General features: G+C 46.9%; 1 protein-coding gene across 1 annotated transcript in view; it reads right to left on the reverse strand.

Annotated features, from left to right (window-relative positions):
- The window catches only part of LOC135808379 (C-Jun-amino-terminal kinase-interacting protein 3-like), a 28,972-nt gene extending 11,576 nt beyond the window's left edge, over window positions 1-17,396 (reverse strand). The window contains exons 1-16 of the mRNA XM_065321562.1: window positions 16,365-17,396; window positions 14,506-14,688; window positions 13,751-14,052; window positions 12,916-13,270; window positions 12,086-12,306; window positions 11,047-11,172; window positions 10,359-10,722; window positions 9,072-9,238; window positions 7,001-7,259; window positions 4,675-4,893; window positions 3,948-4,126; window positions 3,477-3,719; window positions 3,001-3,135; window positions 2,243-2,458; window positions 1,902-2,004; window positions 1,324-1,613 (exon numbers count right to left, since the gene is read on the reverse strand). Of these exons, the coding sequence (XP_065177634.1) occupies window positions 1,324-1,613; window positions 1,902-2,004; window positions 2,243-2,458; window positions 3,001-3,135; window positions 3,477-3,719; window positions 3,948-4,126; window positions 4,675-4,893; window positions 7,001-7,259; window positions 9,072-9,238; window positions 10,359-10,722; window positions 11,047-11,172; window positions 12,086-12,306; window positions 12,916-13,270; window positions 13,751-14,052; window positions 14,506-14,688; window positions 16,365-16,974 (3,972 nt within the window). The 5' untranslated portion in view covers window positions 16,975-17,396. The remainder of the gene's footprint in view (window positions 1-1,323; window positions 1,614-1,901; window positions 2,005-2,242; window positions 2,459-3,000; window positions 3,136-3,476; window positions 3,720-3,947; window positions 4,127-4,674; window positions 4,894-7,000; window positions 7,260-9,071; window positions 9,239-10,358; window positions 10,723-11,046; window positions 11,173-12,085; window positions 12,307-12,915; window positions 13,271-13,750; window positions 14,053-14,505; window positions 14,689-16,364) is intronic.
- Between the last annotated feature and the right edge of the window lie 3,255 nt (window positions 17,397-20,651).

Below are 20,651 nucleotides of genomic sequence, written 5' to 3' on the forward strand. Positions count from 1 at the left end.
ATCAGTGCAATCATCACTCAACGGTATCAGTGCAATCATCACTCAACGGTATCAGTGCAATCATCACTCAACGGTATCAGTGCAATCATCACTCAACGGTATCAGTGCAATCATCACTCAACGGTATCAGTGCAATCATCACTCAACGGTATCAGTGCAATCATCACTCAACGGTATCAGTGCAATCATCACTCAACGGTATCAGTGCAATCATCACTCAACGGTATCAGTGCAATCATCACTCAACGGTATCAGTGCAATCATCACTCAACGGTATCAGTGCAATCATCACTCAACGGTATCAGTGCAATCATCACTCAACGGTATCAGTGCAATCATCACTCAACGGTATCAGTGCAATCATCACTCAACGGTATCAGTGCAATCATCACTCAACGGTATCAGTGCAATCATCACTCAACGGTATCAGTGCAATCATCACTCAACGGTATCAGTGCAATCATCACTCAACGGTATCAGTGCAATCATCACTCAACGGTATCAGTGCAATCATCAGGTGTTGAGCACTCTCAGCACTGTGAGTGGGTGCATCCTCCCATAAAGTCACAAGTTGCACCATGGCCAGCAATCGAGGACATCTGAGAGTTGTAATTTTTGTACTCCTCCGAGGTGTGATTTTTGGCGTGCTGGGCCAAGCACAAGGAAGCCATCTGCAAAAAAACTGCAGAAAATGGTTGTTGTTTGATCCTTTGGTGTAATCTTTGTTTCTAGTCGAAGCTAGTTGCTGTTTGGAGCAGAAACGCTGAAATTGACTATTTTCTGCATGTACTCATACATGTACTCACTGTACTCAGTCATGCAGTCTCACTCGTATTTTAGCTCTTTTTCTGGAATGGATGCTGCTCTGCGCCCCTTGGTGAACATTTCCTGCGCTCGTGGAGCAGCTGAAAAGGACCACTGGTATGTCTGGTTCCTGGTTTGAAAGTGGAGAGTCGACTTTTGTGCCTTGAAAAAGGAGTAGAGAGCGATAAAGGTACGTCTGTGGCTTATTTTTGAGTGCTCCTCGTACATTTTTGATCGTGATAGAAATTCTCAGACCAAAGTCAGACCAAAGTCAGATGGCCGTAGCGATGATGGCCGTACAGTTTTCTTGTGGATTTTTTAGTTGTTTCATCTCGTATCTATGTCAGTATCGTGATGGTGAAGTGGAGAGGGTGATTTTCTTCCTCTAGGCTTCGTTCGGCCGACTTTGCTTCGTCCTCGTTGAAAAGTGATCCTGAAAAAAGGTCGATTCGCAAAATTATGTTGATTTTGAATGTACGTGGTGACATGCGATTGCTGGCCATGTGTACCGGTACTCACCTGCCATACAATGACATGATTGCGATCAGCCGACTGGGCACCCTGACTAGCCGCAGTTGCCGGTGACGTGGAGTCTGACCGGAAGTCGACGTAACCGCCACCGACACTCATGACAAACGTGACGGAGGCGCTGGACACACGCTTGGGTGTACTAGCGCCGTCCGTCACTACCTTCACCGTTCTTGTTGCCATGACACCTGGCGTAGCAACAAGCACGTCGACGTTGTGAATGTGCCCGTGAAACGACAGGCGAGATGCGTCCAGCGACAGGTACGGAATGCTGGGGAAACCTGGGGAGAGAATTCACGCAACATAAAGCACTATCAGCACGGGTAGGATGGTCCTGCGCAGTCCTAGCTGTTACGCAGCCAAGTATCAGGTCGCTAGGGGCAACTATACAGTGGAGCGTGAAGTTTAAAAGTGCACCTGTTAAACCGACGTATTCTACCCGTTTTTATATGGGTCAAACTCTAAAGGGTTAAAGCCAAAATTGTGCTTTCAAAAGCCAGCAGGGCAATTCTACCCGTGAATGGAATGTACAAGGAGAGCAAGGCGGAATGCGAAGCATGGTGACTTACTCAACATGCTGGTACCATCAGCAACAGCAACTGCCATGCTGCTATCATCCGCACCTGTTGCCATCACATCTTCACCAACGATTGAGTAGCTGTTCAGCAGAGACTGCCGTACACGGAGACACATACCAAAGACAACACGCAAATGGCAGTGTTAGTACGTAGAGTATACACGTACCAACACACCGCGGGGCTTCCCTATCTTTATGGTGACAGTCAGATTGGAAACAGGGGAGTGGGGGTGGGGTAAAGATACAATGGGACCAGCACTGTCAGTCATTTGTTCTATATCGATAAGAATTCGAACAGAGACCGGAATCCCTGACAAGCTATCAATAGCTCACCGCGCTGACATCCGTTCCTCGTGGCGTCTCATGCCCTTCCACAGGTCTCTCGCTGGTCAGTGGCATAGATATGATGGTACCATTGGACGCACCAATCCACAAGCAATTGTTGCTGATCAGTAGAGTGGAGATGCGCACGAGATTACGTGGCGATGGCTTGCGTTTGCTGCCCGGGAATGTCAGCAGTGTCTGAATTGGCTTGGCCACATCAACATCCTGGACAACACGGAGAAGAAAACAAAAGCAATGAGCACCATTGGACGCCCATCGCCGGAGGCGATGATAGCGATGCTACAGCAGAAGCCATAGCAGCTTGTGCTGGGATTGCACCATTCAACAGCTTGCAAGGCTGAAGAATTGACCGCCACTATTCAGCCTGGTCTACACCACACAGCTATGAAGTGGCTTTTTCTGGCCAGTGAATCCCTAGTTTTGGGGTGTACACACACATACACACACACACACACACACACACACACACACACACACACACACACACACACACACACACACACACACACACACACACACACACACACACATACACACGCACACACACACACAAACACACATGCGCACACGCACACACACACACATACGCACAAACACACACACACACACACACACACCACCACCACCACCACCCCCCCCCCCCCCCACACACACACGCCCCCGCACACATACACATGCACGCACACGCACACACACACACACACGCACACATGTACACGTACACACAGCATGTGCACACAACATACCTGTAGATTCTGGAAGGTGTCGGCGTGAAACAAGCGCAGCGTGCTGTCCAGACGCACGCTCACCCAGACACCATCGCCACTGGTAACAAGACTCAACACACGGCTTCGTAAGCTGGGATGCACTTTAAAGTGGGTCTAAACAGTAGCAGAGAGACATACAAACAGCCGGTATGTCCACAACTTTCACTATCACCAGCGCCATGATTTAGGCAACTAAGGCGTCACCTCTCTTTTTCACACACTATATAGAGGGCCAACCAATGGTCTCATGAAAATCATCAGATCAACTTTGTACGCTACTAGTACTAGCATAATTCTGTACGTCCATCGACTTCATACATGTAAGTCACGTTGAGAACACAGCCATTCCCTTTCAGTGCAGGTTAGAAGTACAGTGTGCATGCATTATGATTATGTACCTCGGCACTACTTGGAAGCATACGTACACCATCAGTGCATCACACAACCCAGCTCACCTCAACCTGGCTTGTTCTGGCATCGACCACGTAGACCTTATTGGCGACGCCGCACCACACACGATGCTTGACTGGTACCATGACCGATATCGGCACGTCCCGGTCCTTACCCAGGTACGTGACCTTGTAGCCTTCCCAGTCCCACTCGTTGTCAGTGCGTGAGAATATTGCCAGGCTGCTGTTAGCCATTGCCACAAACACCTTGCCCTCGGCATAGACGATGCTCAACACCGATGCTTCCACCTGGAAGTGGAAACGCAACGAGAACATGTGTGAGCACATCACTGTGTTCTTGTACCCTGACACGTACAATTTGCTTTGGACCTCTACCTGGGTGAAATGTTGCCGGTAGACCTCTTGAATAGAGAGGAAGCTGCTCACAATATCTTCAAAACGATACAGTCTATATTGCAAAAAAAAAAAAACCGGTTTCATTCTTGGATGATACCCAGCAAGCGATTCAATCCTTACCTTCATGGCATGCAGGCAGCTTCTCCAGCAGGACACGGCTGAGTGGATGTAAAGGCAGCCAAACTCAGCGCCCATCCACATTGTAGGCAGGCGCAGGCGTGGTCGTGCCATTGCCTCGCCGCTTAGGCTATTGCTGTGGTCTCGTCTGGTGGTTGGTTTCGGACTGTCCTGAAACGCTTCTGTACAAGTGTGCAGCATGTCACAACACAAGCACAGTGTATGCTCAGCAAACAACCAGCAGGACTGATGGGATCTAATTAAGCAGAACATTTTTTTTATCACTTGACAAGAAAGACGAGAATTGAAACAGGCATGTAAGAACTGGTATGGGAATTGTATTCCACGGCCAAATGTTGTTATCACAGGAGTGTGATTTCCACATGCACCAAATATATCTCATGTTTTTTTGTTGCTGTTTCGGACAATGTGACAGGTATGTGCTGTGTGCTGTGTGCCCATGCTCAGCATACAAGCTCGTAACATACACGTCATCGGTCTGTGTATGCTACTGTTGTTTATGCATGTTTGTTTGATAATGTCAGCTGATCTTTCACGTGATCTCTTACTCTTAGTTTTGTGCGCGCTTACTGATGTGCAAGCGCATAGGCACTGTTTCGTATGCTGTTTGAAGCCTGTTTCATATGCTGTTTAGGTTCTGGACTCTCAAATTTTGACTTTGCAGGAACAAGAACGAAATCTTTCATCAAAACTGTCTTGTCTTCCTCACCCCTGAGAGAGATCACCTTCTCCTGTGGACTGTTCCTGTGCGTGACGGGGCCCGCAGCAGACTTGCCCGACTTGCCCTTCCCCTTCGCCTCCGTGAAGTGTTCCGGGGAAATCTGCAGAGGCGGCGATTGCTGGGGACTACGATAGCGATACTGGTCGAGTTCAGTGGGTGTGAGTACGCTGCTATCCTCGGTAGCACTGGCTATGTGGATAATGTTTTCTGCAGAAGAGAACACAATGACATCACAAATAATCCCTAAAACATTTGATGATGTCATAACTGCAGTACACAAGTACACAGTAGAGTATGGTCTACAGCCGTAGAGAACTGCATGTTTTACACTGATCATGAATGCAGCGCTACATTATCTCCATGGTCGTCTCGCCGGTCCGTAGCAGGGTCAAATGTTTTATCGCTTGTGGCTGAAAAGTCGCCATGCCATTGGCTGCTTCTTCTCGTACTGCATCATCTCCTCCATATCAAATAAGGACATGAGAGAACACAATTAGCCACCCACATCATGTGCAATTACCAGGCATTGTTGGTTTCCCGTATTATTGTGCACTCTGCTTAGACGTCCTCGTTGTGCAGGACTCAAAGAACAGGCCTCAGATATACATGCACTACTGGTACTTACAGTCCATTCACCAAACCTGGGCCCATAGGTTTTACACAGTCTTCATTACTATTCAAGATCGTGAAGCCGATGACTTATATAGGTCAGAAATATGCTTCATCTCCAAACACTCGAAGGGGAGGACGTACTAGTCAAACTTACTTTGACTGCAACATATCGCAACGTAATACGGTACCTCTACTTCGCCTACTCCCTGCTGTTGAGTGTATGAGTTTTGCAAACAGTGTTATCTGCACGAGTTGGGCATGGCTGAAGAGTTTGATCAGATGTTGGCAATTTTGCTCTTTGCCTATGACAAAGGTCTACTGGATAAGGATAAGTTGCTTTTGCTAATCCTTGCGTTGAAGGATGATTGCCAGTTGAACATCCAAAGGAGGAGACTCCCTCCACGTCTTTGCATACGATCTCTGCCAGATGACGCTTGTATGCTCCGATTTAGATTTGTCAAGGCGGAATTACACGAATTGTGCGATGCTTTGCGTATGCCTCAGACTTTGAGAGGCGTCAATAGGATCACGTGGACAGGGATGGATGGTCTACTGGTAGTGTTGAGGCGATTGGCATTTCCTTGCCGATTAGTAGATCTTGCTGAGGAGTTTGGGCGGCACGAAGAAGATATCAGTCGAATGTTTAATATGACACTGCTATGGATATGCAACCGGTGGGGTCACGTGATCGAAAACCCTTTTGACCAAGGATGCCTCATCCCAGCTACATTACAGTCCTACAGTGACGCTATCCAACGGAAAAGTGGTGTACATATGCTCATCTGGGGATCCATTGACGGTACAGTCCGCCAAATGTGCTGTCCCGGGCATAATCAACGCATATTTTACAACGGGCACAAGCGTGTTCACGGACTAAATTCCAAGCAGTGACCACACCTGATGGACTAATCACATATCTATTTGGCCCTGTAGAAGGCCGCCGTCATGACGCAGGAGTCTTAGCGGAAAGCCATCTCCTGGAGAGACTTCAAAACAACATGCGCCTTCCCGATGGCCGGTGCTACGCACTGTACGGTGATCCAGCATATCCTTTCAGCTATTTTATCCAGAAGGGGTATCTTGGTGGGAAAGTAACTCCACAACAATGTGAGTTCAACACGGTCATGAATTCCGCGCGTCAAACGGTGGAGTAGGCATTTGGTGAAGTGAGCACCTACTGGGCGCTAATCAACAACTACAAGCAGCTGAAGCTTAGACTACAGCCCATCGCTGTATATTACAAAGTTGCTGCTTTGCTTTGCAATTGCAGAACTATCATTCGCCGAGGCAACAAGACGTCAGCGTACTTTGAACTGCAACCACCTGAACTCGCCCAGTAACTACGGTCACAATTTATTTCGGAATTTCATGGGCTATAGCAGGTTGATTTCAATTGTTTCAACCTCCAATTACTTGGAGTACAATTTCTCATGCATGTTATACATGCACCTTCTCACCTCACCACTTTCTACTTACCTCTCAACGTTTTTGTAATTTTGGCATGATAACGTGCAGAAAGTTTAACAATGGCTACCTGGCCACCCAGAACATGCATCGATGCATGCACATCTTTACACAGACATCTCAAACCGGGTTCGGGATAACGTTTCTTCAAATAACGAAAAAAATTGGGCGTTAAAACGTTAGACTTTGTGACTCGTTAGACTTTCCGGTTTTACAGTGAGTTACATGTAGTACTAACCATCATCAACCACTCCTGGAACGGACGCAATACACAGAATAGGCGATGAGCACACTGGGAACGAGTCGATCACTTCACCGGGCATGTTAGCGTCGAGCACGTTGACACGCGACAGCTCACTGGTACCCGTGCACACCCACATGAGGCTGGAGGGGCACACGGTGTCGCTGGGGTGCAGCGACGGGTTGGACTGCACCGTGCTGCAGACGGCCGCTGCGCACCACGTGCGCGTGGTGCTGAATGATGTCATCTGATCTTGCTGCAGATTGGCAAAGACGGTTGGGGCAGTGGTCATGACGGTGGCATAACAGGGTTAACATCACACACAGCACAGAAATACACGAGAACGATTGATACGGTCATGAAATATCTAGGAGGGGTTCCCTGGGGAATGGCCTGTTCATTCCACTGACCCAGTACTGTACATTTTATAAACTAGAGCCGCAGAGCTGTGACAATGCTGCATCCAGGGAGTACTAAAAACGGCTGCATCCCATGGGCAAAGCCATGACACTTTAAACTCCAGCACGTTACCCGTGAGCCGTCAGTCGCTCTCACTAGTCACTGGGCAACATAGAACATGGGTTGCAGCAGAATTCCCCCAGTCCTTGTGGGATCGCGGGCGAGGCCAAGAGGCCAACACCGGCATGCAAAGCACTGAGATAAGCACGTCGACACAGCACTGACATGTATGACGGCAAGCAGCATAAGCCGGATTTATAAAGTAACGGGAATGGCCAATCACTATCTGGGAAGTTCTGGGAACACTCTAAGGGTGCGTTCAAATTGTCACTCTTTGACTTTTCGAGGAGCTTCGTTTTCCTGAAGAGGTGGCCTTATTGGCCTCTTCAGAAAAACGAAGCTCCTCGAAACTCCTCGAAACTCATCCGATGGGAAGGTGGATTAGTTTCGAAGAGTTTGGAATAGCTACGTTACGTAGTACGTGGAGATGGTCGATCTGATCGGATGCCATCATCGCCATGACAATTCCACTGAAAAACTCTACAATGATAGAATCCGTTCTAATGGGACACTTCAACTGATCTCTTTATAAAATTTGTTAGAACAGTTGATGAAGACAATTCGAACGCGCCCTAAAATTCCTCCAAAAATCCTGAGAAGCCAGGTTATGTGTTAAGATCTACATGTACATGTACAAGTACTGGAGACGGGAGCAGTTTGTATCCTTTAGACTTCAATGCAGCCCGTTCATAATTTAGAAATGACCTTGCAGACGACTCTACTAATTGAGCAACGCCCAATACGGAATACAGAGATGCACCTGGCTAACAGATCACTCTACAAGTGTTGACTGTTGAGTGTCCATGATCATTCTGGTTTTAAAGACAGCTACATTGTAGTGACAGGCTGGCACCATGGATGGTAGCTGAAGCCACGCTGCACCTGGATTGGCAGTAGGCACTCAGTTACAACGCATGTGAGTACAACTAGCAAAGTTTGACACCAGGAACGCACTGTTCAGCACCCCAGACAAGTACCGTATTTCCCCGTAAGTAAGTTCTCCCCAATGACTTAGTACCCCCCTATAAAAAATACACTTTCCACTGCCGAGGTTATCACCCCGAGAGACAATTCCCCCCGAAAGATAGTAAGTTTGTACCCGTCCTACATGTAGAGACACCGTACAGTACATACTAGTACATCATATGCACGGACACTAGAGTTGCGCAGGCTTCCCACTGCGTGTCATTTACCCCGAAAGATAGTACTCATGTGGCTGCTAAGTTCGAAAGTTAGTACGTACTAACTTACGGGGAAATACAAGTAATTAGTTACAATATAATGACGAGCCTGGCTTATCATGAACACAAGACTCTGTCCTCCATACGATGGATTACGGAAAACCCCAATGTCTCCTTAGTTCGTACAGGGGTAGTTGGTTTTGAACATGGAAGGAGCGATTACGGCAATTGGCTGAAGTGGCAGTAGATGAGAAAAGGAAGAGAGAAAAAGAAACAGAGAGATGGAGATAGAGATAGATAGAGAGAGACGAAGAGAGAGAGAGAGTGTGTTTGTGGATGGCACATACAATGAATACTGGCTGTCTTACAGGCTCGGTGACCAGGTGGCCGCAGTGCATCAAAACGGGCACAGTGTCCAGGCGATTGAACTCGCCCGCCTTAGCTTTAGGAAGCGCACTAGCAACAGAGGACTGCAGGCTATGGGGTGCCATGGCTTCCGGCAAGCTCCAGCCGTACGCCTCAAAGCGACGTCCGACTTGACAGAGGGTGGCAGTGATGGTGGACAGACAGCATGACATGGCAGAGAGGTGGCAGGAACAACGTGACGATAGGCGAGCACACATTGTCCAGCACAAGGCAAGAGCACACACAGAGAATGGCAAGACAGCAGTGACAGTTAGAGCACAAACAGAAACAACTGACACACTGAGAGCAAAGTAAGTTGAGCAGATCTTCATTTTTCCCCGCCGTCAAGCGCACCATATCGAATGCATTCGTAGCCAATAAAAGAACAAAGATAATCCGAATGTGTATACGAGACATTCACACTCACAAACACAATTCAAAAACGAATAAAATGGTAAAAATATTCTAGGAGAGTCAAAACAGACACTTGGTGGCATAGAGTAAGCTGGATACGGGTATTAATGACATCTTGGAGTAGCCTAAGACTGGATAGCATCGCCAGACGGAGCACAGAGGCGCACGGGCACAGGCTCGGTAAGAAAGCAATGAGTAATGTTAGACAAGTGAAGTAAAACACAGATAAATATCAAGCCAGCACTGCACAGAAACACCCTGAGAGAGGGAGGGAGCAGTGGATACGTACTATTACTACAATTCCTAAACGCACACATCATGCATATACACACACACACCATGTACACACACACACCATGTACACACACACACCATGTACACACACACACACACACACACACACACACACACACACACACACACACACACACACACACACACACACACACACACACCATGTACACACACACACACACACACACACACACACACACACACACACACACACGCACACACACACACAGGTGCGTCCGTGCACACGCACACACAGGTGCGTCCGTGCACACGCACCCACGCGCACGCAAAGAATATAACTACAGAAAGCAGCCATGAAAGAGTATTGTACAGGTGTTGGCATCAGGATGAAAGCGTCGAGATAAAGCCAAATCGTAAAAAAAAGTTGAAAAGAATAAAAGCGTAAAACAAAGTGGCATGAGCCGTCTATCAGTCGCCAATGCACATGGGGGATAGAGCTACGATTGACTCAAACTTGTTGATAGGTGTCTGGTCAAACAATGAAATAGAGGAGACAACGCGTGTTAATTCAGAGAACTTACCGAGTGTCAGAGCCCCTGGCACACTGCTTGTTGACGGCGTGCTGGAAACGGGCTCGTCATCTGTTGTCTTGAGTGGCGTGAACTTGCCCACAGAGCCACGCGGTGTTGGTGCCGACTTTGCCTTTCCCTTGAACATGTCAGAAAACATCTTCCACAGTGTCTTCTCCTTCTTCTTCGACGAGGGCTCTTCCTGCTGCTGCTGAAGCTGCTGCTGAAGGATCTGAAGTCGCTCCTTCAGCGACAGGTAGCGCTCCTTGAACTCGTTCCGCTCCCTCAGCAGGCGCGACATCTCCACGCGAGAGTACTGTCGCTTCTGTGCCACTGTCCAGTTTTCCTCATCCTTGGCACCGGGGAACAAAGGCTCCTGATGCACAAAATCAAACAAACACATCAGCTGGCATAACAATCAAAATGGACAGTCTACTGCATATGCTACTCGACAAAAGACACCTGCCGACATTAATACACCAGGAAAGGGGGTTTCCCCGGCATGACTGGTCATGAACAGTCCGCTACCATGCAAACCAGAAATTAACTTTTCCTTTAGCAAGAAGCAATATGCAAACGTAGATGAAACTAACAAAATGCTCATTGGAAATGTGAACATTACAAAGCAAACATTTCGCCAGGCCCTTCCTTCAATACAGTCAAGTCCCCACGGGGCAGGTGCACTGCACTACACATTTACCTGATTGGCTTGCTCCTCGCGCTCAAGTTCCTCCAGTCGGTCAGTTCGTTCCTGCAGGTCGGCCTCCAACACCCGCAGTTTGGTCTGCATCTCGCTGCGTTCCTGTTGTGACGACTCAGCTCGACTCTGCAGCATGGGAAGAGGACCAGCATCCATCATTTAAAAGATACAAACACACCGGTGATTGAATCATGGAAAAAAGAAAATACACAAATCCTAAGGAAAAATCACCTCGAGACTGATGACGAATTGAGACCAAGAAAACGGATGATATGTACAATTTACAACCAAAATCTCTTGGCACATAATTCATGGACAACAGCAAAATGTGTGGTTTTTGCAAGGGACATCCTAAGGGCCTGGTCAGACTGCGGCAACTTTTGGTTGCCTGACGAAAAAAGAACAGCGTCCAGAATTTGAATCGCGATCACACTACACATGTGGGGAGAATGAAAATTCAAACTTCATTTCGAGCGTCAAGTGGTAATCTCCACGAACGACGTCAAATTCCTTCACCTTGGGATCGCCAACACCTTCAGTGCAATCCTTGCAACCATCCATATGAGTTTTGTTGTTGTCCGTGGCCAATTAGCTCCTCGATATCGAGATGAAAAAATCAGTGATTATCAGCGTCAATGGCGTATCAGCGTCAAATCCTGTTTGGAGCGGAAAAGCGTGGCCCGTTCTTGCTTTTTTTTTGGAGCGTCAACTCTCGCTTTTGCCGCTCTGGCGGCAAGTAACTATGGAGATTCGGATTATAATCGTAGGATTATTTCGATTTTGCCGCAGTCTGACCAGGCCCTAAGCGATTTACAAACCTGAGCCAGACTTCGCAGACACAATGTCTAGCAATCGCAATATCAGCCAGAAAACTGGACAGCGCTGGACTGAAGAACACCAGCTCTAAGTCTGCAGTGCTTAAGCCTAGCGAAAACGCTCCTTTCACTAAAATTGTTAAAAAACGGATTACAGTATACTCTTCTACTTGCAGTTCTTGGTCGGAGCTTGCATGCAGAGCATGGTTAAAGGAATGGCTCACCTGTAAGAGTCTCCGTTCCTGTAATAGTTGCTCCAACTGACTAGCCATCTCTTCTTTCTCACGCTTGAGCTGGTCCGAAGCTTGCTCAAGATGGCGCACTTCGCCCAGGAGACGCTCAATCTCCAGATCGTCGGCACCAATGTCCAACACCACACTCTCTTGTGATGATACATCGTCCGTGTCGGAAACAATGGCCATCTCCTGAAGGTTCACAGACCCGGCTACAGTCCGAATCAAGAATGGAGAGAGAGAGAGAGAGAGAGAGAGAGAGAGAGATTGGAGGGTTGGTGAGAGGGTAAAGAAAAGCAAACATTTGTCATTAGGGATAACAGGCACCAGTTATAAATTTACTGCTGTGTTCCAGAGGACAATACGGTACTGTAGCCTGTAAGAGTTGAAAGAATGACCGGTCTTTTAGTTTAACGATTTGCAATTCTTTCCCACATAGCGAGCACAAGTTTACTGACCTTGCCATCACACACCCATCTTTTATTCCTCTATAGTAGAGAGAGGAATAGCACCCCATGGTTTAAGATAGCGATGAATTTCTCCCGTTAAAAAAGGCTAAACTCCGTGCCCCGTTACAGGTTCTACTTTTGAAGTATCTGAAAATGAAACACTCTACTCTTGCAGTGTGAGTTCATGACTTTGTTTCCAACAAAAACACTGTCAAAACAACTCACTCTGAAATCTGAAATATTCCTGGTGTTGGCATGCCGTATCTCCAAATTCACAGGATTGTATTCACGCACAGAAAGTTAGGCAGCACGTGCATACATGAGGTCACACAAAACATTTCAATAGCGCTGACAACACCACAGGATACGTACTACGAGAGACATCGCTCCTCAATGACAGCATTTCCTCCATGACTTCCCGCTGCGGTAAGTGATCTGAAGAGACGATTGATTGTCTATCGCCCTCGCTGGTCACGTCTCTCTCCGATGAGACTTCGGCTTCTTGTACGGGCACTGCTGTGGGCGACGGCAGCTCCGTTTTCTCTTCCACTGATACAGGAGAGTGGTCGGGTTCAACTGCTGATTCCTGGACATCACCCTCATTGTCTTCAGGTGAGGCCTGCTCTCTCTCTTCCTCTTCAATTGCTTCCTGCACCTCCACCTCCTCCAAACTTTTGCTGGCTTGCATCAATTCCACGTCGAGACTCTCACCCATATTCGACAATGGCTACGCACGCAAACACACCGCATACAAGAGAGGTCGTGAGACCGTAAACAACAGAATCAATGTACAGCTAGGTAGAGTGAAGCCCAATAAAGCGGAAAGCATGCAGGAAAAAGTCTCTCCCCTGAGCAGGTTCCACTGAAGAGGCAACAGAAAGAAAAAGGTTTCAAGCAGCCACATTTGCTGGTCTAGACATGTACAGTGTAAGGTCAAATGACTGGAAGGGTATACGTAGGGTCCTCAAAATAGTACTTACATCCAATGCAAAGAGTACAGTATGTTATACTGGTATCCAAGGTACTTTATACTTCCTTGTCCAATACTGTACTACTATGCAGCACACTCACAACTCTGCCTGTTCACTGCAAATCAACTCAAAGCGTCTTGTCAAGGCAAAGTACTGCCTGGAATATTCATGTCAAAAGAGCACACCCTTGCGGGGTACATGTACTACAGCAAGTAAACCAGCATGGCTGTGCTCACCTCATCCTCTGCCGCTCCGCTACTTGTAACGGATAACGTTGCCATATCCTCCTTGTCCCGCTCTGCGACAGTATCATCTACGCCTTTGTCTGGTGAGGGACTATGCACTTCTTGCAACGTGCCTTCAGACGTGTGTGCCGCTAGGCTGTCCTCTGCAGGTTCAGGGGACTCCTCGCTCACCCCTTGCAGCTCCTCAGTGATGTTGCCTGATGTTTCGGTGGCGAGCAATGGTACAGGGATGGGAGAAATCACACTGCGAAGAGGATGAGGGTCAGAGTCGGACGACATAGGGCTCGATGCCACTGTACACGAGCCACAAGTTGAATGCACCCGCAGGAAAAAAAAACAGCGATAAGACAACACTTTCGGATACACACCAGCAGAATACAACACTGTCACTCATCCCCTACAAAACAGTTCACAATTCCGCATGCATCATTCTCAACACATTTCCACAATGAAACTGCCGGGAGTACACATTGTAGTAACAAAACAAAACAAACAACGGAACAGGGGTGGGGAATGATACCTATCCTGACGATACCCTGAGGTTTTCCTACGATGAAACATGCTACCAACAGCTCAGAACCTTTGGCATGCAATACAAGATGCCATACATGGCACACACACAAGCAAGCAAGAGTGTTGGTAAAGCATGCGTATTCATTCCATTCCCTCCTTTCCTTGTACAGCGTTTGAGTTGGTTCACCCAGCACTGTTACAACTGAATGCAGCGCTGCCTACTCAGTACTTACTGTGCGGCTGGAAGTCCATGAGTTCATCAGCGACATGATGATGACGGCTAGTCGCGGACATGACTCCACCGCCATGCTCCACACTGGACATAGGCGTTGGCATGCCCTCGGAGCGGGTTGCAATCTCGAATGGCGTCACTTCCACCACGTGTGCCGGATCCATCAGATTGCTGGCTGGAGAGTCTAGAAGAAGACCACCGGACACCACACCAAATACACCATGTATAACACAAGACTACCATCAACACCTGGAGCAGCAGGAGCACCAGCGGCAAAAGCAGTATAATCCAAAATCCATAACAACAACTAAAAAAACTGTTTCTTAACAAAAAGGCTCTTAGCTGCACTGAATAATGACGAAGTTGCCAATATTTCGCCCAGTGGTCATCATCAGTGCACTAATGAGGAATGGGAGGCAAAACACGAAGTAATACATGTAAATACAAATAATGTAGCCAGATGAGTGTTCAGAATTCACAAACTACATGTAGTATCCCGGTCACACAATTGGCAAGAAAACTAAGCAAGTCTTGACTTGTAAGGTGACCAAAAAAAAGACAAAAGAAGAGAAAAATATCATAGCACAGTCACGAGCAGTACCAAGTTTGGAAATGCCAAAGGCTTTAAAAAAAGGTGATGTGTGTGTGTGTGTATGTGATAAGTGCATGTGCAAAGCGTGTGTATGAGCTGTGTCAGGTGGTAAAGTCCAGTGGTAATTCGAGGAGGTACGTGCCGAGATTACAAGTCAATTTGAATAATAATAGGTGGCGCCTAAAAATAAGTTTCACTGGATCGTCACCCGATATCGACACCCATCTCCTCAAATTACCCCAGGACTTTACCACCTGACACAGCCAATACTCACACTTTGCAAGTGTACTAATCACATGCACACGCATCGCCTTTAGCATTCCCAAACATGATACTGTTGTTGAATGTGCTGTGATCGTTTTCTCTTCTTTTGCTCTGTGTTTTCTTCTTTTCGGTCACCTTATAAGTGAAGACTTCTTCAGTGTTCTTGACAACTGTGTCACCGAGATGTGTGAGTTCTAGAACATTCATCTGGTTGTATTTTTTGGATTCATACCGCGCGTTTTGCCTCCCCTTCCTCACCAACTACCTGATGATGCCCGCGGCCCGATGGGTGAAATATTGACAAATGATTCATTAAAGCCTGTTCATGGACTAGAGGTGTTTTCGTATGCATACCTATATCCCGTATAACAGTATCGTGGACAGCCAGGTTTCGCAGTTTTCAGCAGTCTTCTAGTCTTCTTGCCGCCTCCGCCGGGCTCCTCTTCACATCACAGTTCTGCTTGTATACCATCTTCTTTTCGTTCTTGCTAAAACGAAGTTTGGATTCGTGCACAGCTCCGTATTCTCTACAGTTTTGTGGTTCAAATCCAAATACGGCATACCGTGTGTGTGTGGGGGGGGGGGGGGGGGGGAGCTGCTCAGCTCTTACATTAAATTTCAAATCAAAATCCTACTGCACGACCACACTAGGAGTCCGGGTGGAATTCTAGTGGCGGTTCACGCCTATATTCTATGTTTTCAAAATGCACACCATAGGCTCCAGAACTCAGTGCACCTACAGCATTCATTAGTAGGCAGCAGTAGCATGTTGCATGCATCTGCGTTCCCACCATTTGACCAAACTGCCTTATTGAAAAAGAGCCATTACGAAACACGGACTTGAACAGGCCAGGGAAAAGAAAACTTGACCCCACTAGTACAACGGCAGGAATGAGACCATAGTAAGTCCATAACCCATCACCTGGCAAGTGTTAGTTGATAATGAATGATATTAAAATCTGAACCCGAACGAATGCTGACATGTACAAGTGGAGTTAACATACCTGTGCGGGCCAGGGTGCGTGCTCCTGAACTTGTTCGGGGTCGGACCAGAGATACATTCTTCTGTTGTTGTAACATGTGTGTAGCACGGCGGTACTTCAACTGCAGCTCCACCACCTCGTGTTTCAGCTTCTCGTTTTTCTCCTCGCCACGATCGGCACGATCCTTGGTAGAATTTAACTGTGACTTCAATTGACGATTGTACGTGCCAATCTGATCCAGCTGCTGCTTAAGGTCTCGTCGCTCGTCCTCGTTGTGGTCCTCGTTTCGCATGCGCTTGGCCTGCTCCTCGCGGCGTATCTGCTTCTCTTTCTCGTACTGTGCATGCAGCTGTTCGTTGTCGTCCGTGGCCTCATCGAGAGCGCGCTGCGAGTCCTGCAGGTCACTGAGCGCACCGTCCAAGCTCTCCAACACAGTGATAACGATGGGCATAAGACTGGTGACAGGGCCCTCGCCATACTGGTTCACCACCTGTGCAAATTCTCGATACACGCTGCTCGCCAGTGCCTGGACACGTTCTGTCATCACGCCCTGTCCGCCAGCATCTCCACTGCCTGTGCTCACACTGTCAGAGCCTGACGCCACACCTATGAAGGTACTGTGATCACTCATCTCTCTCCCCTTTCCAAGACTCGCTCCGCTAACGTAGAATCGAGTTCTGGATTACATTAGTTCACGGCCACACAGGGACCCTGCGATCAGGAGAGAACATCCACTACAAATAGATTCAGCGCACCAAATCCAACAACGCTTCAGGGAAATCTTCAAATGTTTGATTTTTCGCTCCCAGCTCGAATATTAGCAATCAGCAAAGTATCCCAGGGTTGCTGAACGTCGGGGACCAGGTGAGTCAGGTACGACTATTCATGGTCACAAATACAGACGGAAGATAAAATAGAAGCAGATGTAGCCAAATGCCGAATTGGCGAAACGACCATTCCAATCCAGAGATACACCGACCGATATGTGGACCAAAAATTTGGAGGACTTCTCAGTTGTTCTCTTGAATATTCAATGCAACACATTACGTCCAAAATGGAATGCATATGCACGCACCGTATCGTGTGTGAACTCGTGAACCGTGAATTATGTGTACGAAGCTGACTGGGCCAGACTGGCAAAGGATCACATGAGCAACGTCATCACCAAAAAGTAGGCGGGTGCCGGGTGCCTCGTCGTACTCGTAGATCTACGACCAACTCGATCGAAATCATACTGGACACTGATCGTAGATCTACTGCTGTAGCTGCTGCTGTGCTGTGTATGCTGAGCGCAAAGACTGAGAAGACTGGTGCGTGCATATGGCGCCATTACTGGTATTAGCTTTTGATTACAATGTCAATGGCATGCATGGACCGACGATATAATGGCAGTATTACCATGATTACGAGTCCGAGGCCAGGGAACCCAACACGTAGATGATGCTACCTGGATACGAATAATTATAACTACATTATGCAACGACATTGTCTGTATACATGTAGATCAATGTCGACAATTACTACTACATGTAATTTACTTGCACTTCGAAGTATGTCAATGAGGATTGTCATGCGCCAAGCGACATTACAATGCATGCAACACGACCACAATCACTGCAGCCTGACTCAGTGAGAGTTTGACAGTCAAGCTCGAGCTGCTACATGTATGCCGAAATGATCCTCAGACATTCGCCGATTCGGAGACAAACTACAACAGCACTCATTATCATGGTAGATCTACTGGACAAGACTAGTACACTACACATACAGGCTTTGAAGGCTGCATGCATGCGGTTTTTGTGGAGTGGCTCTTGTCATCAATGACAATCATGTCATCCCTGGTGACAGAGTAGTCCAAGGGAATAGTGGAAGAATGCTACATACATGTATTATGTTTCTGTCTATCATATCGTGCCATGGTCTCTTTTTATTATTTTTTTTACCAAGTCCACTATCAATGTCGATCTGCTCTGTTTCAATGTCCAGCATATTATTAAGCGAACGTGTGGATCAAGCATAACTGCTTGGTTGACGCTGCCGCGGAAATGCGTATAATAATAATAATAATAATAATAACGACTGATAAAGACTGATACTCCCTTCATTGGTTGATGTACTTTGCCTGTCGCTGCAAATTCTTTATTATTGTTTTGATGTTGGAGTTCGGATTGAGTTTCTTTCCTTTCTTCCTCTTCCTTCCCCTATTTCTTGTCCCTTTGGTTTTTAGCTTTTTATTTTTTCACTATATTTTTGCTGTCCCACCTATGGAAATATTTCCCGGTGGGTCTGGCTTATCGCCTTCGAAAGAAGTGAATAAAGGAGACATAATAATCTTCACTAGTTTGAGGGAAAGAGACAAAGGGAAAGAGACAAACGGGAAATAATAATAATAATAATAATAATAATAATAATAATAATTAGGACATGTGTCAAAGTATTGAACGTTTTCGTTCCCTTCTTGTCAAAATACTACAGGGAATGATGGAAATAAGCTAAAAGACTACAACTATAAGGAAAAGAAGTTCAGAAACATATCACTCCAATTATGTGTAGATGAAAAAATAGATGTGAAGAATACAAAAAAACAGCATGCAAATCCAATAAGTGACAAAAACGTAGTGACAAGAAAAAGAGAGAAATATCAAGAGATCTATTTCGCACCTTCACGACGAACAGTGCCAAACAACTGTTGTTGTTGAAATTTTATTTTGTATCGCAGACCAAACGGGCAATGGTGCCCTATATTATGATGGCGATAAAGTAACGGCCGAGAGCCAAGGATACAACAAGCAAGCCTCCACGAAAGAGAGAAAAACACAGAAAACACAGACTGCAAATACTCAAAAAGAAAAAAGAGAAAGGGAAAAAAAGAAAAATAAAGAAGAAGAAAGCACAGTTGAGTCACAGTTGAGTCACGACTCCAAGTCCAAGCCTAGATGCTGGCTAACCATAAAAATAAACCTTTAAAAGTCTCTTGAACGATCTATGGCAGGCGAGGGACTTGAACTCTTGGGGCAGGGCGTTCCATAATTTAACAGCAGAAACGAGCGGCCGACAGTCACCAGAGACTCGCCTGGTGGCAGGGACAACATACGCATTTGGATCGTTGATCCGAGTGACGCCTTCAGTCTGGCGACGTAGGCGCTTGGACAGGAGATTACTAATTCTGGCGGTGTGGATACGAAGCATGAGGAGGCGGAGTTTACAGTGGGCGTTTTGGATGATGGGGATGAGGCCTAGACGGGTGCAAAGACAACACATCCTCCTTCTGAACACAAAGCTCAGGGTCTAACTTACGTATGTACAAAGCTTCCAACACGGCAAGATTTCCTTATAGTTGTAGTCTTTTAGCTTATTTCCATCATTCCCTGTAGTATTTTGACAAGAAGGGAACGGAAACGTTCAATACTTTGACACATGTCCTAATTGGCTGGTGGTGACTCTTGCGTAGATGCATGCGTAGATAATACATGTACATTTTTGTAATATTTTCTGCCTCCGTCCTACTTTCAAATAATAATAATAATAATAATAATAATAATAATAATAATAATAAAATTTTTTGCCCTCAGGGAGAATGGATTGCATTTTGGGAGCTCTGGCCGAACACGAGCAACAGCTCAAAGTAGGCCCGCTCCTAAGCCTATTTTTCATACGCCAGGGATACCAGCGGCATCGGGAGGAGACAATCAGAAAGAAGCCTCTGCATGGCCAATTTTGGCTTATGCTGCAGGATGCTGAGCTGGATCGAGGGCTCTCCTTTGCGTGGTTGCGGTCTTCCGCTTTGCGTCCGGCGACAGAGAGTATTGTCATGGCCATACAGGACCAGGCTATCCCAACACGGAACTTACAAGAGATATTTAATCGAGGAACAGGTGTGTCAACGAAAACGAGTTGCAGGATGTGTGGCAGGGACAAGGAAACGGTTTTCCACCTTATTGGAGCGTGTACAGCTTGTGCAGGAAGTCACTATATCAATCGCCACAACAGGTTAGCAAAATATCTCCACTGGACATTGTGCAGGAAGTATGGTGCATCGGACATTTCGAATAAGTACACAAGTCACCAACTCACCAACGTCGTGTACAGTGCTGAAACGGATGTGTCAATCTACTGGGAAGTGCCAATTCCAACAGCAGCGCCCGTTGGAGCAAACAGACCCGACATTATTATCAAGGGCAAAGATGAAGCGTTCCTTGTGGACGTAAGTGTCCCTCTGGATAGGAACATCCGCCGAAAATCTGTGGAAAAGATACAGAAATATCAAGGCCTGAAGCGTGAGGTGGAGCAGATGTGGCAGGTGCGGGC

This window comes from Sycon ciliatum, chromosome 2, assembly GCF_964019385.1.
Source record: "Sycon ciliatum chromosome 2, ocSycCili1.1, whole genome shotgun sequence".
Taxonomy (NCBI): domain Eukaryota; kingdom Metazoa; phylum Porifera; class Calcarea; order Leucosolenida; family Sycettidae; genus Sycon; species Sycon ciliatum.